General features: G+C 40.6%; 1 protein-coding gene across 3 annotated transcripts; it reads right to left on the bottom strand.

Annotated features, from left to right (window-relative positions):
* Nucleotides 1-2,690: 2,690 nt before the first annotated feature.
* chmp2a.L (charged multivesicular body protein 2A L homeolog) lies at nucleotides 2,691-10,477 on the bottom strand. 3 transcript variants are annotated; one of them, NM_001091756.1, is given in 6 exon segments: nucleotides 2,691-3,421; nucleotides 5,618-5,679; nucleotides 7,563-7,693; nucleotides 8,126-8,305; nucleotides 8,529-8,711; nucleotides 10,416-10,477. In NM_001091756.1, coding segments are annotated over 5 exon segments (663 nt in total). In that variant the 5' UTR covers nucleotides 8,697-8,711; nucleotides 10,416-10,477; the 3' UTR covers nucleotides 2,691-3,299.
* Between the last annotated feature and the right edge of the window lie 8,101 nt (nucleotides 10,478-18,578).

Genomic DNA, 18,578 nt, shown 5'->3' with positions numbered 1-18,578 from the left:
TTTCACACTGAACTGTTCCTTTAAATACCATTAGGAGTGGTGACAGTTTTCCCCCAGACAACAGGAACAGTCAGTACCCTGGCCTTGTTTGTAATGCAAAACTTTGCGGTCAGTGGCGGAACTAGAGTTTGGGAGGGGCCCTGCAGACAAACATGAGGGGCCCCCTTCCTCACTGAAGCACGTGTATACACACTTACGAAAACAAATCCCAGACTTGCCAGTAAGACCAATGCAAATACGTCCAATGATCACTCTCCTTAAAGGGGTTGTTCACATTTGAGATAACTTTTAGTATGATGTAAAGACGGATATTCCGAGATCATTTGCAATTGGTTTTCATTTTTTATTATTGAAGGTTTTTGAGTTATTTAGCTTTTTATTCAGCGGCTCTTCAATTTGCATTTTAAGCAATCTGGTAACTAGGGTCCAAATTTCCATAGCAACCATGCACTGATTTGAATAAGAGACTGGAATATGAATAGGAGAGGGGCTGAATAGAATGATCAGTAATAAAAAGTAACATTAACAATACATTTGTAGCCTTATAGAGCATTTGTTTTTTAGAAGGGAGTCAGTGACGTCCATTTGAAAGCTGCAAAGAGTCAGAAGAAAAAGGCAAATAACTATAAAAAATAAATAGTGAAAACCAATTAAAAGTTTGCTTAGAATTGGCTGTTCTATAAAATAATAAAAGTTACCTTAAAGGTGAACCGCCTCTTTAACTGCAGACTTGCCAGTAAAATGACTGCAGAAATGGCCTCTGGGCACTGCATTGACAGATTGAAAGTATTAACTCACCAAGCTGAATAACACACTTTTGTTCTAACTGTGCTTGTCTCTCTCTCTCTCTCTCTATCTCTCTGCCTCTTTCACCTCAGGGAAACTTGAATGAAAAACTCAAAGATGGCTGTGTGTTCCACAGGTGGAACGCACGGCCATCTTTGAATTATCCTGGTCAGAACAGGAAGGTGAGACAGCTCTGTTTAAAACCGTGATGCGGTCCTGCGGGGCGCTATTTACACCAGTGTATGTGTGTGTGGTTCTTAATGATCACACTACTGATACAACAACTCTAAAGACACTGCCTTGCTGTTTAACAGGGTTTGTTTACCTTTAAACAATCTTTTAGTATGATGTAGAGGGTCATATTCTGAGACAATTTTCAATTGGTTTTCAATTTTTATTATATGTGGTTTTTGACTTTTTTAGCTTTTTACTCAGCAGCTCAATTTCAGCAATCTGGTTGCTAGAGTCCAAATTACCCTAGCAACCATGCATGGATTTGAATAAGAGACTGAAACATGAATAGGAAAAGGCCTCAATAGAAATATGAGTAATAAAAAGTAGCAATGACAATCATTTGTTTTTAGATGGGTTCAGAAGAATAAGGCAAAAAATTATAAAAATAAATAATGAAGACCAGTACAAAAGTTGCTTAAAACTGGTCATTCTATAACTTACTACAAGTTAACTTAAAGGTGACCCACCCCTTTAATATGCAGAGCCATTACTTAAGTATACTTAACAACACCAATTGGGACCGCTCCAACTCACCACCACTTCGCTGCTTCCCTTTGAAGTCGGGTGCTCAGTCCGCAGTGTCCCCACTGCCGCAAATGTATACACCAACAGATGAACGGCACTCCGATAAAAAACAGGCTTTTTATTACTGGGCAATGTGGAAAGGCCTATGTATTTCCACATTGCCCAGTAATAAAAAGCCTGTTTTTTATCGGAGTGCCGTTCATCTGTTGGTGTATACATTACTTAAGTATGCTCTATCACCTAATAGACTAAATTGCTTCTACTGAGGAAGTCCAAATAGTGTCTTCCGTCATCCAATAGTATTGCATAGAGCAGTGACCCCCCCCCCAACCAGTGGCTTTATGTGCAACATGTTGCTCAACAACCCCTTGGATGTTGCTCGCAGTGGCCTCAAAGCAGGTGCTTATTTTTGAATTCAAGGCTTTAGGGCAAGGCCAGACGTGGCGTTTTTGCAGCGTTTTTACGTTGCGTTTTTAAAAAAGAACAGCCAGGCGTAAATACGCCACTGAAACCACATGCGACCGTCAACATGCGTTTTCCAGCACGTAGGATTCTTTTCCCAACATGCACTTCTCATTGTTCTCATTGAGAATTTGGACGCCAAATTTAAAATACGCTGCATATTTACGCAAAGTGTGGTTTCAAACGTGCAGATCCCGTAGAGTCTATTGTAGTTTCCTGACGTATTGGCGTTTCTGCTTAAAAACACAAATACTGGCGTCCTGTGGCGGATTTAAGCTTGCAAGTGCCCTGTGTGAATTGCCATAATGCGTTTTCCATTAGTTTCAGTGGTAGTGCAGATACTTATGCGTATATACGCCTGGCTGTTCTTTTTTAAAAACGTAACGTAAAAAAGTCACGTCTGGGCTTGCCCTTAAGGTAAGATTTGGTTGCATAAAAACCATGTGTACTGCCAAACAGAGTCTTCCAGTTAGCCAATCACACCCTTTATTTGGGGTCCCCAGGAGATATTTATCATGATTGTGTTGCTCCCCAACACTTTTTAGTTTTGAATGTGGCTTGTGGGTAAAACGTCTGGGGAGCCCCTGGCTTAGAGATTGAGCAAGACAAGAGTGAAAAGAGTGAAAAGGCAAAACATATGCATTTTGTACCTTTGGACAAATAAAGTAACGGTATGAATAGACTCCAAGGTATGATATGTTTTATTAGAATAACATGAACTTGTATAAATTCATTCAAATAATATACATCGCATACATCTACCTGGGAGAAATCGAGATTGCACAACTTTTTTTTTTTAAGATAATCAGGGGATTTTGTTTCCTTAAAACAACAGTTTCTTTGCCTCGTTCTTTCTATTTCGTAACGGTAAAGGGAACTACATCCTTTGGTTTTTTTCAGGCAGGGGAACGCCATCAACATTTCCTTATGTGTATGTGAAGTCTGGAAACACAAGAACTGACCGGAAACAGCCTGCTATAAAATCCAGTCAGAAAGGGGAAGAATATTTGCTTTCTATGCATAACACAGAACCCTGAAAAGAGGAATTTTGACATCAAACTTGGATAAGTTGCCACACAGTCAGCAATTTATTGGGTTTGATCCACCCCTGCAGGGAAAATGGCAATTCCATGACCTTTGAACGGTACGTTTTACACCAGGCGCAGTATTTTAGGCCCCCTAGCAAAGAGAGGCAACAGACCTGCTGCAATTTACCAATATCTTCACGCAAACACAGAAGAAAGATAAAAATAAGAAACCCCAAGAGTTCACGTGTCACAGGGTTCCACAAATTAGTCCCGTCTCAGATTGTTCAACCGCTCTTCTAAATCTGCATCTGCATCAGCCAAAGCAGCTGTAGCTTCTCCTTTCTTTGCTCCAGCCACACTGAGGGAGCCCCCTGTTGACGGGAGGTCTGTGAAAGAACAGAGAAGCACAATTTCAGAGCCACAGTCATCCCATACAAATAATTCAAATTCTAGCAAAAATTCTCGAAGTATTACAGATAACTGCATTATATGTCTTTATTCTATTTTCAGTCGTTTTTAAAAAACATATTAAAATTCAGAGGAGCTCATTTATAAACACTGGGAAAATTTGCAACCAGGGCAGTTCCCCATAGAAACAAATTTCTCTTTTCTCAGCTAGCTGCAGGTAGAAAAAGGAGATCAATCTGATTGGTTGCCATGGGTTACGGCCCAGTGTTTATAAATAACCCTTAAAGGGGAAGGAAACCTAGTCGGCGCAAACCCCCCACCCATTTGTTGCCCACCCTCCCTCCTCCCCCCTGGCCTACCCGTCCCGCTGGGCAAATGCCCCTAACTTGTTACTTACCCTTCTGCGCAGGTCCAGTCCAGGGAGTTCACAGATGACATCTTCTTCCACGCGATCTTCTTTCTGCTGTGAACGGCGTTTTGGCGCATGCGCAGTAGGATCATTTCGCCGGTACGGATCTACTGCGCATGCGCCAAAAGTCACGCACATGCGCAGTAGATCGTAACGGCGAAATGATCCTACTGCGCATGCGCCGTTCAAAGCAGGAAGAAGATCGCGTGGAAGAAGATGTCGTCTGTGGGAGGGTGGGCAACAAACAGGAGGGGGGGTGGGGGGTTTGCGCCGACTAGGTTTCCTTCCCCTTTAAGTAAAGTTGTTTTAACGTATTAGCCAGTCAAAAACATGACAAAAAGGTGGTATAAATGTGATACCTTTATTGGCTAACAGATAATCACAGCAAACTTTCAGAATATTTTAGTCCCTTTTTCATCTTTATGTAATGAAGTTGCGGTGTTCTCTGAAAACACCTTTTTGTCATGTTTTGCCCTAAATGAACCCTAGTGACTGAAGAGTCAGTCCAAAAGCTTTTGTTTTTAATTCAATTCTTATTGATGATTTTTACTTTTAAGTGTAAGCTTAAGTTTTAAACATCCATCCTTTTCTTTTCTCAAGTTCTGTGTGATTTGGGCTATGGGCCAAGAGACCCATTTGAGAAATATTTAAAACAGTGGCCTAAGAGATGGGGGCTATTCATTCAAGTACAATTCTATCGTATTTCAATGGAATGCAACAAAATTACAATTATGGCAGTGTAACTACAAGCGGTAGACCGGATTTGCTAATGTCACTAAAAGGTAATCCAAAAATTAGAGGCTGCCAACAAAATTGGCTCAATGTATCACATATGGTGGACGTGTCCTAGGGTGGTCCGAGTTTGGATTAGAATATTTTATATTATATAGTTATATTCTCTGTTTTTCAAATCAATGTTAGAAGGGACCCACTAATAGCACTTTTGAATGGTAAATGTGCAGGTTTTACTAAACTAAAACATAAAGTGCTCAAGATAATATTTATGGCCACAAAACAAACCATAGCTAAAGCATAGGAATCCAGTTCTATCCCCCTTCCGGCCTTTAAACACAAAGTAGATCGGATTATGGTAAATGAAAAACTTGCTAGCTTTCTTAATAACACTCACGATAAATATTTAATAATTTGGCAACCTTGGTTGGATTACAGACGATGTGACCCCACCACAAGACAGCTTCTCTCAATATGAACTGCACATTGTACCTTGTTATACTCACGCTGCTGGATATTATAAAGTTACCATTGTAGAATGCTCAATGCCTAGAAGGAAATTTTGTATCATAGCCTTGTGTAATATTCTCTTCTTGCGAATGGTGTAGTGAATATAAAGGTAGGTTTATTTTATTTTTGTTTTATGTTTAAGGTGACTTATTAGGACAATGTCAGATCAACCTATGTTAATCCAAATTGTCTATGCTTGTTTCAAGAGGACATGTAACATTTCAATTTTGCATGAATATTGTATGTTTTAAAAAGCAATTAAAAATTTTTTGATGGGAAAAAAAGGTAATCCAAAAAACCTAGGCATCCCCCCCTGCTACAAATGCTACAGTTAAACAATCTATAACAATGACTATTTTTAACATTTTGGCCTCTACAGCATTATGGGATAATTAGAAAAGGAAAAAGTTTCAAAAACAAATGCCTTGCTTAATATCACATGCAAACACATTCTCCACTGAGAGATACATTCAAACTGAAACAGATGTTATAACAGATGAATATTTCCTTAGCAAATACTCACTGGACAGCTCATCAGTCAGAGTTAAGCCCAACTCATCCAGGACCTGAGATACAACAGCGTCACTGTGGGAGAATAAAAATAAGATCAGGATTGCTTTAAATAACCTGTCATTTACATTCTTATCACTTGCGCCTAAAGGGTTCCTCCACCCAATAACTGCTTTTTTGTGTAATAAATGGAAATGTAATTCTAAGAAACTTTCAATATACATTATCTCATGCCTTTCTGCTCGCTGGGTCTGACTCTTAGGGTGGTTGCACACGGGGAGTTTAGTCGACAAATCTTCTCTACTGCGGGCAACTAACCTCCCTGAAATGCCTTCCCACCGGCAAGAATGCGAATGGTGGGATGGCATACGTATCGCTTGGTTTTCCGAAGTTGCCTCATGAGGAAATTTTGGACGACTTCGGAATATGAAGAAATGCGTATGCCATCCCACCAGTGATTTGCATTCTTGCCGGCGGGAAGACATTTCAGGGAGATTTGTCACCCGCAGTAGAAAAGATTTGTCACTTAACAACTAATTTCCCCGTTTGCAACCACCCTTAAGGGCAGAGACAGACGCTGCTATTTCTGGAGATTAGTCGCCCAACAACAAATCACTTCTTCTTCGGGTGACTGATCTCCCTGAACTGCCTTTCCACCAGCTAGAATGTAAAACGCAGGCAGGATGGCACTCGGGTCACTTCGGCTTTCCGAAGTTCAGGCGACTTCGGAAAACAAAGCGTTCCGAGTGCCATCCTGCCAGCAATTTACATTGTAGTCGGCGGGAAGGCAGTTCAGGGAGATCAGTCGGCCGAAGAAGAAGTGATTTGTCGTTGGGCGACTAATCTCCAGAAATAGCAGCGTGTCTCTGCTCGGCAACAAATCTCCTCTTCTTCGGGGCGACTAATCTCCCCGAACTGCCTTTGTTTGAATATTCGACCATTCGATAATCGAAGTACTGTCTCTTTAAAAAAAACTTTGACTTCAATACTTCGCCAAATTAAACCTGCCGAAGTGCTTTGTTAGCCTATTGGGACCTTCTAGAGCATTTTTCTACGTTTTTGGAAGTCGAAGTAAAATCGTTAGTTTGATCGCTGAAATCCTTCAAATCGAACGATTCAAAGGATTTAATCGTTCAATCAAACGATTTTACTTCGACCGCAGGATAGCCAAATTCTCCTGAAAACAATCAGCTGACTTGTTTCAGGAGTCAGAACCAGGAGTGCAGATATGTAAACAGACGAAGACTATCTTAATAGCAATTATATTCACAAATAACATTAACCAAATAACCTTTAAAAATATATAATGTCAACCAGTCACAAAATATAATGAAATAAAATCATGGCAACCAGTCACATTTTTGCTTTCAATGTGTTAACTTCATCTGACTAAAAAACCTGATCACGGATTGGTCGCTAAGGATTACTGTCCAGATGCAAATTTGCCCATTATTTTTTAATAAGCCCTACTCAACTATATCAACAATTGTGCTTAAAGGGGTGGTTAACTTTCAAGTTAACTTTTAGTATGTTCTAGAATGGCCAATTTTAAGCAACTTCAACTGATCTTCATTATTTATTTGTTTATAGTTTTTCAATTATTTGCCGCCTTCTTCTGACACTTTGCAGCTTTCAAATGGGGGTCACTAACCCCATCTAAAAACAAATGCTCTGTAAGGCTACTGTATTGATATTGCCACTTTTTATTACTCATATTTCTATTCAGGCCTCTCCTATTCATATTCAAGTCTCTTATTCAAATTATTGCATGGTTGCTAGGTTAATTTGGATCCTAGCAACCAGATTGCTGAAACTGCAGACTGGAGAGCTGCTGAATAAAAAGTTAAATAATACAAAAACCACAAATAATAAAATATGAAAACGAATTGCAAATGGTCTCAAAATAACCCTCTCTACATCATAATTAAAGTTATTTCAAAGGTGAACAAAAAATATACCTTTCTTCTTCATCATCTTCATCACCCATTGCATCATCAATGGCATCATTCATCATTTCTTCTTTCATGTCCATAATTTCCGATTGTTTTTCAAACTCCATCATAATTTTCTGTATCTGAGGAAGCTTAAGCTGCAGTGAAGAAATAACTCAGCTTGACTTGTTGGAGTTTAAATGTGGAGTAAAATACATAAAAAGGACATTGATGAACAGGAAGGTGACATGACAGCAAGTGACATTTATGAAACTAATTATATTGTCATTTTGGAGATTAAAGATAATAAACCATTGAAGTCACAATGTGTTATTTGCAGCGCCAGCTTTTTATACAGAAGAAAAGATGAGGCATGCTATTGGCACATGCTTTTAGCCAGGGCAGGAGGGAGGATTTAATAAAGGGAGTAAACGGACGTAACCCTGCTGTAAAGTGGGTGCAGCAGGAAAGGATCAGTTCTGGTTATGGAAGGTGAGATTGTCAGCACAACTACTTGAAGTTATCTGATGTACACTGTTCTTTCATATGGAATAATACACAATATATAAACTCATGTTTCTATTGATTACCTGTCTGTTCATGGTGGCCATGGCTTTAGTTACTCCTTTCATAGCTTGAGCCATAGAATTATTAGATTTTAGTGTTTGAATTTTAAGCGAAACTGCCTGGATGTTTGCTCGCATCATGATAAATTTCTTCACGTAGCGACGGGTGCGCACAAGATCTTTTGCCATGATTTTCACTGCGTCCTTGAACAGAGGAGAAGAACAGCTGTTACCGGTGTTGGTAAAAATAACCAATACAAATAAGTTTTGATATAAATTAGCACAAGGAGAACACAATTAAGGTTACAATATTATAAATATCAGAATCAATATAATTTTGCAATGCTTGTGGAATAAAAAATATAGAGCATATTGGCTCTCCTGTAGAATGTTACAGTAACACATGCCATTCATGATAAATACTCACCATTTGTCCTTGTTTTGCCATTTTTTTAATATCAGCGATTATTTTCTTCTCTTGTTGCTCTAGTTTCTGTCGCTCCCGATCCAGTTCTCTCATAGCCCTGTTCAGAGCTCGCTGATTTTGCCTCAACAACTCCTCTGGGGTCTTACGGCGTCCAAAAAGAAACTCCATATTTGCTTGTAATGTCTGAAAAATGAGTAATTGTGGATGTAAAAGAATATTGTTTTCTATATAAACCAGATCTAATCAAATAGTGCAGTGACCCTAGAATGTCAGGAAATAACATAAGCCACATACAATGGCAGATTAAGGATGAAAACATTGCATATCTTCATGAGCGGAGGATATAGATGTCTAACATGCGGCTCCTTCCAACTGGGGGTGGGTTGTTGTGCAACTCCCAGTAACCCACTATTTTATGCATCTAGTTAGCTGCAGGGCCACACAGACATCTCCTAAGTATGAATCAGTCTATAAGGACATTTTGTAAAGTTTTATGAATATGGATTGCTGTTAATTGCTTTATAATTGCAGAAAAAAAAATGAAAATAGACTCCAGTTCCACAGAAACCTGTATCGAACATTCTCAGTGCTGGCAACAAGTTAATAGTAACATATACTTAGAGGCACATTTATCAAGGGTGGAATTTCAAATTCATGTGAGTTTTTTTTAAACTCCCCTTAACTCCTATAAATTTGAAATTCGACCAATTGAATTTAAAGTCGGACGAATCGAAACAACCAAAATTCGATTCGAGTTTTTTCTCCAACAATGTCAGGAAGGCTGCAAACATATCCGAATTGATCCCTGGAGCAAGGCCCGGACTGGCAATCTGTGGGTTCTGGCAAATGCCAGAGGGACTGCCCGGACTGGCAATCTGTGAGTTCCGGCAAATGCCAGAGGGGCTGCTATAAGAAAGTCAGTATTTTGTGTGCTGGTGGGGCTGTTTGGGCTTCAGTGTGGGCTGATTGGGCCTCTGGGTACCTGAAATGCCAGGGCCTATTTTGACTCTCAGTCCAGACCTGCCTGGAGCTCTCCCATTGACTTAAATGCCAATTCAACAGGTTTTAGGTGGCGCATAGTCAAATTCGAACTCTAAAAAGGGCCAGAGTGTGATAAATCTTGAAAATTTAATTTGAAATTTTTAAAAAAAATCAAATTTGGATAACTGCCTAGTCAAATTTGAGAGCTTTGACCATAAAATAAATTTGAATTTTCAATTTGATTCTTGATAAATGTGCCCCTTAGTGTGCCAGGGATAAAGTTACATTGTTAGGCACAGCATCATCTCATGTCAGGGACCAACATTTGCCCTCCTATAATACCGAGATCAGGCAAGTTCATTGTTACCAGCACATGCTGTAAAGAAGTATCCATGTTTACAGATAAGAAGAGGCACAAACACATATTTGTATACATAGTGAATAAAGTACCCCCTCTTGTAAAATATAAGGATATTATAAGTTACCGAGGAGTTTCATGACCCTATAGTGTTTTTATACGGGTCATGGAACTCCGAGGTAACTTCTAATATCCTCATATTTTGCAACTGGGGTACTTTATTTATTATGATACACAAGATTCAGTGAGTCATGTGACAGAAATGACATCAGAACTCACCGTTTATAAGGATATCATTTACAAGATATTCATAGCTTTTGTGTATTGTATTATATATATATATATTCATGTATAGAAATACAGCCAGTGCCTCTTTGCCCCAGTATCCCACCTTATGTAGACTGCCAGGTGCTATCTCTGTACCCCAACTTACTTAGCCACCAGTGTATCCTTCCTCTCCAGTGACCCTCCCCACCAAGAAGCTTAATCGTCTAACCAGAGAGTCTGCACCGTGACAGAGCCGAGGTGGATCTAAGTACCGCGGATACCTGCTCTCGCTAGTCAATAGCAGCATCTGTTTCTCTCTCACTTCCTGTTTGTCCAGTCCGTGACGTCAGGATCACAAGGTACGGGCGCGTCGCTAGTCACTGATAGTGGAATGCGTAAGTCACGTGACGATGAGCTCACCGAGTTTCTGTGCTTTGCCATCTTTAATGATGGAAGAGATTAGAAAGCTAAACAATGATGTGTTCCCTGGCTCTCCAGCGCTGCCTGGCTACCTTAGGGAAAGTACATAGAAATACAAGGGATTTAGTGTAAACTGTTGGTGGGATATGAGAGAATCATTGCGAGATACCCTTGATATTGAGATTTGCGGCCCCTAGAGAAATGATGGCTGATGCTGGGAACTGATGAAATACAATGACAAGGTGTCTTGTGCTGACAGGGCCAGGGGTCTCCTTAATTCACCTCCTGAAAACAAAATGTCGATGTTTAGAAAGAGAACTGTAATATGAATAGAAATAGTTCAAACATATTGGGTTATATTTATCAAAGAGCAAAGTTAGAGACAGGCCCGGACTGGCAATCTGTGGGTTCTGGCAAATGCCAGAAGGGCTGCTATAAGGTCCCATAGAAAGTGACTATTTAGTGGGCTGGTGGGGGCTGTTTGGCCTCTGTGTGGGCTGATTGGGCCTCTGTGTACCTGAAATGCCAGGGCCTATTTTAATTCTCAGTCCGGACCTAGTTAGAGATCACCACAGTCCACTAGGGTGAAATCCCGCCACTCTCCATTAGGGTTGCACTGAAGCCACGATTCGGCCTTTTTCAGCAAGATTCAAATTCGGCTGAACCGAATACGAATCGTAATTTGCATGTGCAAATAAGGGACGAGAGAAAAATCGTGTGCCTTTTTGTCACAAAACAAGGAAGTAAAAAATGTTTTCCCCTTCCCAACCCTAAAGGTGGCCATAGACGCAAAGATTTTCGGACCGTGTGTTGAGAGTCCCGACATTTTTCGTCCGGCAGAGATCGGTCGTTTGGCCGATCGGACAGGTTTGATTTTGTCCCGACCGATCCCGCCGGGGGCCCATTGCACTCTCATCGTAATCGTAGTTCAGATTACCACCGATATAGCCATGTCGCCAAACAAGTGGATCTTTTCGTCTGTGGCCACCTTAATATGCAAATTCGGATTTGGTTCGGTATTAGCCTAATCTTTTGCAAAGGATTCGGGGGTGCGGCCGAATCCAAATAGTGGATTCGGTGCATCCCAACTCTCCATTCATTTCTTGGGGTTTTTGAAAGGCGTATTTATCATAGAGGATGAACTTTCACTTTTGCCCATTGATAAACACTCTTTTAAAAATCCCATAGAAATGAATGGAGAGTGGCAGAGGACTTTGGCGATCTCCCCCTAGAATGCATGTTAGCTGCTTCTATATGTGTAATGGACACCAGAGTATCTTATTCCTTCCTCAACTGAATTGCCAGAGTTATCTAATGAGCCAGTAGCACTATTAGCACCCCATTTATTATTGTCAGGGCAAGTTTACTAGGTTTTTTATAAGCGACCAGCTGCACAGAAGTATTTTAGCTCATGTGAGCACAGTGCAGACTGAGTACAGTACTCTAAAGGTGGCTATACATGCACAAATATTTTTTTGCCAAACGATGTTTCGTACAATATTCAGTATATGGTGGTAGATGATATCGGCATATAACTGATATCGACAAAACTATGGGGGGGTTGTTTTGAAATTGGCCTCAGGTGTGCATCCACAACCCCCCCATAGTGATATCGACAAAAGACTTGGATATCGACTCATCGATCTGCCAAGTTGAAAAATGTTGATACATCGGTCAATGTTTACTGCTGAATCGGTAGAATTGTATTGTTTTTTTACCTGTGGATGTGACAATTCAGCTCTAAATGTCTGTATTGAAAACGAACAATCTTTTCTGCGCCCAATGGTTGTACAAAGATTGTAATTGTTATATGTAGGGCCAGGAACAGTAACATAAAAAAATTAAAGTGTTTTAAAGCAATTCAAATATAATACAGTGTTGCCCTGCACTGGTAAAACTGATGTGTTTGCTTCAGAAACACTACTATTGTTTATATAAATAAGCTGCTGTGTAGCAATGGGGGCAGCCATTCATAGGAGAAAAGACTCGGGTTACAAAGCAGATAGCAGATAAGCTCTGTAGAACATAATGGTGTTATCTGTCATCCACTATTTAACCTGTGCCATATAGCCTTTTTTCAATTTCCGCTGTTGCTACTCTATAGGAGTGTTTCTGAAGCAAACACATCAGTTATACCAGTGCAGGGCAACACTAAATTTTAATTTCATTACTTTCAAACGCTTTCATTTTTTGGTGTTACTGTTTCTTTAAGAGTATAACACCCTCTGCAGAGGGGGGCAGTCGGCAGTGGGATTATTACATGTTATTCACTGGTTTACCTCTTGGTTCCTACAGGAGAACTGTTATGGATTGAACCTGTGGAAAACCTGATTTGGCCACCATCAATAAGAACTGATCATTTGGACCCCAGCCCAGCAACTGGATCACAATAGGTTTCTACAGTGACCCATCAGTAGAAGACAGGATTAACACATCAGTGCTGTCTGGTTTTCAGCATGACATGGTCAGTATTCTCAGGCAGTGCATGGTCAGTTTAACACTGCTCGATTTGTTCATACTATGGGGTAGATTTGTTGCCAGCGACCGATTCGCACCCATTGCTATATTACGCCAGATGCAAATGCGCTCAGATTACGCTAATTCACTAAAATGCGGAGTTTCGTCGTGGGCGTCGAACGCTGGGAACTTTTAGCTAGCATTACTTCGGCAATACGAGTATTTGATAGTGAGGACGCGCTAACGTTAATTTCTGCCTAGCGAAACTTCACTAGGGATCTTGCGCTCAGGTCAATTTGCATAGGGTGGGAAATTTAAAGTTGTATGGACGTATTTATGTTAAATGTTGGTGCATATACTTACAAATTACACTTCTTAAAACACATGTCCAGGGAACCTTAATAAAGAAAATAGAGTTATTATAATGCCCTACACATGAGCCCACTGTAAAGTTAATGTTCCATATGTTTGCAAATGTATGGGGAAAAACGGTTCCCCCAAAAAAGTTCAAGTTAGGTCTTTTGCAGCCAATCAGGCTGAAAAAAGGAAAAGACACCAGCGTTTTTTGGACTTTGATGCATTTTCGGCTCACAGAATAATGTAAGTGACAGAAGATTGAGGAAGATCTAGCTGCTTTGCTTGGTCTGAGGTGGCTAAGGCAACTCTGGCGAAAAAGGTAACGTTCAGTAAAATCCGCACTTTAGTGAATTGGCAGAGTAACAACCTTCCCCCATAGCGAAAAGTGCCTGGCTATAGAGTGCGAATGACTGCTAGTGCCAGTCTCTGTTGCTAGTGAATTGGCGCCTACGCTCGTTAGTAAATCGGCAAAGTCATTGTTTGCCACTTCGCCCTTTAGTAAATCTGCCCCTATGAGATCAGACCAGATCTGAGTATTGACATTTTGTTTTTTAAATATATATATGTTTTCTTAGTTAACATTAGATCCAATGAGCGGTTTCCAAATTCTGTGTCATGATACAATCAAAGCTTGTCAGAGTTAGTTTTATTTTTCATGAGTTGGACAAACACAACTATAATAGCATGTACCGCATACAATTACTACTGGAGCCAAGGAAAGGATAGGCATCAGAGCCGGCCCAAGGTATTTTGGCACCCTTCAATCAATGCCTCCCCATCCGGTATTGCATTACCATTTCCCACCTTACCATTCATATTGCCACCTGTATCTGTGCCAGCACCAATTGTGTTGCCCCATGTACCTGTGCCAATGGCAGTCAATCCCTCAGATTTTCCCCAAGCCCCCAATCTGTACCTGCGCCAGCATAAGCCAAAACATCCATTATATTGTTACCCCCAATCTGCACCGATGCCAGCGGCAGCCAAAAAAATCCATATTGCCCCTATTTTGTACATGTGCCAGCAGGAGCCAAAAATCCATCATATTGTCCCAAATATTTGTGTACCTGTGCCAGCAGCCACCATATTGCCCCATGTACCTGAGCCAGCAGGCAATTACTATGTGCTTTTTCAAAATCTTTCATTTCAATCATTTTTGGGGAGCCATGTTCATTCAGATATTGATATTATCTGGTAAATAACCTTTAGGATCTGTGGCAAAACTACCAGAGGGGGTGGAAGGTATGGCTGCACCAGGGCTCAGACTATCATGGTGCAATGTAAACCTAATTTTAGGTAAGGTGTGATAGATTGTGTACTGGTGTGTGTGGGGGGGGGGGGTCTGGGAGCAAATTTTTGCACCTGTAACGAGAGACCTTTCATTTTATTAGTTTTTAGATCTGCACTCTCCATTGTCAGACAGCTTGGTGTCTCCTTTTGCATAATTTCCCGCAGATTACACTATTCTTCTCAGAATTAAAGGTGACATGAACCCAAATATAACTTGCTTAAAGGAAAACTATACCCCCCAAACAATGTAGGTCTCTATTAAAAGATACTGAGTAAAACAGCTCATATGTAAAACCCTGCTTCATGTAAATGAACCATTATCATAATAAAATACTTTTCTAGTAGTATGTGCCATTGGGTAATCATAAATAGAAAATTGCCATTTTAAAAAATAAGGGCCGCCCCCTGGGATCATAAGATTCACTGTGCACACATACAAACCACATGTAAGGTCACATGAGCCAATTAACAGACAGAGTTCTGCCTTTTGCTTCCTCACTTCTTCCTGTTACAGTTGTAGTATTTCTGGTCAGGTGATCTCTGAGGCAGCACAGATAGAGTCACGAAATGGTGGTTCAAGGCAAGAGATGTAAAAGGGCAATATTTATGTAAATATATATTCCAGTTTGGTAAGATTCTTTAATATGTCATTCAATTTGATATAAACTATCTGTTGCTTAAGTATTCATTTTGGGGGTATAGTTTTCCTTTAATGAAAGAACATGTACAGTATTTACAAGCAGTTTTCCAGTATACATGCTTTCAAAAGTTATTTGTAAATGTAATTGCTACTGGATTTAAGCAAAGTAGCACAAGCTAGACAATTAATAAACCTGCCTTGGTTGGAGGAGTGTTGAGTTCTGCTACATTGTTTCAATGGACAGAACCAGCAGTGCAAAATAGGACCAACTGCTTTCAATAGCAATTGCATTTACAAACCACTTTAATTATGTGGTTTGTGTTAATTATGTATTAGAAAGTTGCTTTGAATTACATTTCATGTCATTAGGAATAATTACATTTTGGGGTTTTCAGCCCATTATATATACTATGCTATTTAGCAGGAGTTTTCCCTGTGCTGACTATTGCATCTGTAACCATGTTGTTCTTTAATCAAGCTGAAATATGACTGGTTTCTTATAATCAGCTTGTCATGACCCAAGTGATCTAATACTTACAAGATAAAGGCATTTTCCATGTACTTGGGTTTGTCCCTTTTGAAAGGGTGCAGTGTATATTTTATAAACATTTGCAATAACTTGTTGCCTTGGGCTGGTATAGAAGACCAAAGCATGTATAGCATTGCCTAGATGTTTTTTAAAGCTGTAATTCTCTTATAAGTTTTATGTACCTTCTGTAGAAGGTCTTATTGATATTTATATTTTTTTCTTACTATTCATTGACCATCTGCGTTTCTCTCACTCCAGTGTGTGCCAGTGATGTATGCGATGCCTACCTTACTGATGTGGTCTTATGTAACAGTAGTAGAGCAGTTGGCGACTTTGTATTGGATTTTATTTTTTCCTTTACATCCCCTTTACTTTTTCCAACTCCAGCTGCAGGGACAAAGATCATGGAGCCAGATTTAAACAGATGAACTGGGATTCTATGTGGAGGATTATTTTGCTACAGTCACTGGATCTGCAGAGTTGGAGAACAATGCAAAATACATAAAATACACAGTAGATTACACGACAACACAGGACCCAGTGCAGTCTGCATATTCTGATTATTACTCAGTCTTGCTGTATTGGCTTCTGGCAGATATTATTTGACTTGTACTGTTTAGATAATTTATGATGATCCCAGATCAAACTGAGCATGTGCACAGTCTTGTGTTGCAAAGATGTATAACAAAGTTACAAGATGGTGGCCCCCTGTGGCCAACTGGAAAGCATGAATTATTTGTTTGATTAGGCTTGTGGTGCAGGAGGTTCATGTTTATGTTTAGTATACAAAATACAGCATTTCTAGCCTTATTCTATTTTAGACTTTACTTCCCCTTTAAAGAAAATAATTTTTAGCCCAGAGTACAAGCAGCACCATATATAACTTATTATTGCCTACAAGATTAGGACATTTTAACTTATCCTATAAGTAGGGATGCACCGAATCCACTATTTTGGATTCGGCCAAACCCCCAAATCGATCCGGCCCAATACTGAACCGAATCCTAATTTGCATATGCAAATCAGGGATGGGAAGGGGAAAACATTTTTTACTTCCTTGTTTTGTGACAAAAAGTGACACAATTTCCCTCCCCTAATTTGCATATGCAAATCAGAATTCGGATTGGCCAGGCAGAAAGATTTGGCTGATTCGAATCCTGCTGAAAAAGGCCAAATCCCGAACCGAATCCTGGATTCGGTGCATCCCTACCTATAAGTCTCCTTTAAGCTCACACCTACATATGTAGAGTATTACTTGTACAGATCACACAGCATTTCTTTCCAGTTCATCCTATTTGATTCCTTGCTTCTCTCTCTTTCAGAAAACCTAAAGGCTGTCAGCGTAGGGGAAAGTGTAAATTAAAACAACATCCGTCAATCATGGTTTACGTTTTATTTTATTTTTTGTCTTTTTGTTTTATTATTTAAAACCATACACATCAGTTAAGTGGACTCTATTGGGTCTCATTCGCAAGACAGACGTCATTATAGAATGAGGCTCTAAAACTGAGAGTGTGATTTTGCCCTCCCGGCATGCTGGGATAGATGACAGAGAAAGGCATGGCTGTTACAATAAAGATCAGCTTGATTCTGGCTCTTGGAACCTGTTTCAACTGATAGGGCAAGATTTCCCCTTATGGAGTACAGAGCCCATTACCACCCTGGGCCACCAGATTGCAACCTCACAGGTGTTTGCAGAGCAGATTTGTTCAGTACAGAGCTTCTTGTAGCTCATGCACAGAACCTGACTGAAGCCATTCATTAATAAATATGTGCACTTAAAGAAGAGAAAAGGGGAGGTGGAACTGGGTTCTTGTGTGAGACAGGAGGAATGCCAGGTAAAGACACAAGGGATAAAAGAGAAAATCTCACTCATACGTCTCTCCTCAACACCGTTAACAAACACATATCACCTGGGCTTGCCCACTTGACCCCTGATGAAGGCCTCAGATCAGAAGTATCGGGGTCGGTGTGTCGTTTCTATATGGAAACCATGGCTAATTTCCGAGGAATGAAGAAGTCTATTAACGGGCTCTAGAGAGTCTTCCGAAGCAAACATTAAAAGTGGACGTACATCATTCAAGTCACAGATGGTGGACAGGAAAATCTTTAACCACCTTGTATTTTGTTACATATAATAGTGTGCTTTCAATGAAACAGGAGATGTGGCCAAAGGGTGGAGAAGATCTATGGTGGCAAATTACTCCCTGATTAACAAAAGCTTAAGGCATAAGGCCATAAAAGGAAACTTGAGGCCCCACCAACCTTGATTAAAGGGGAAGGAAACCTCCTCGGCGCTAACTCCCCACCCCCCCTCCCGTGTATTGCCCCCCTCCCTCCTCCCCCCTGGCCTACCCCTCCCGCTGGGCAAATGCCCCTAACTTGTTACTTACCCTTCTGCGCAGGTCCAGTCCAGGGAGTTCACAGGCGACATCTTCTTCCACGCGATCTTCTTCCTCCTTTGACCGGCGCATGGCAGTAGGATCATTTCGCCGGTACGATCTACTGCGCATGCGCGTGACTTTTGGCACATGCGCAGTAGATCCGTACCGGTGAAATGCTCCTACTGCGCATGCGCCAAAACGCCGGTCAAAGGAGGAAGAAGATCGCATGGAAGAAGATGTCGCCTGTGAACTCCCTGGACTGGACCTGCGCAGAAGGGTAACAAGTTAGGGGCATTTGCCCAGCGGGAGGGGTAGGCCAGGGGGGAGGAGGGAGGGGGGGCAATACACGGGAGGGGGGGAGGGGGGT

The sequence above is a fragment of the Xenopus laevis genome, chromosome 7L (assembly GCF_017654675.1).
Source record: "Xenopus laevis strain J_2021 chromosome 7L, Xenopus_laevis_v10.1, whole genome shotgun sequence".
Taxonomy (NCBI): domain Eukaryota; kingdom Metazoa; phylum Chordata; class Amphibia; order Anura; family Pipidae; genus Xenopus; species Xenopus laevis.
The sequence above is the reverse complement of the archived record's forward strand: the minus strand, read 5'-3'. Positions and strand labels throughout refer to the sequence as shown.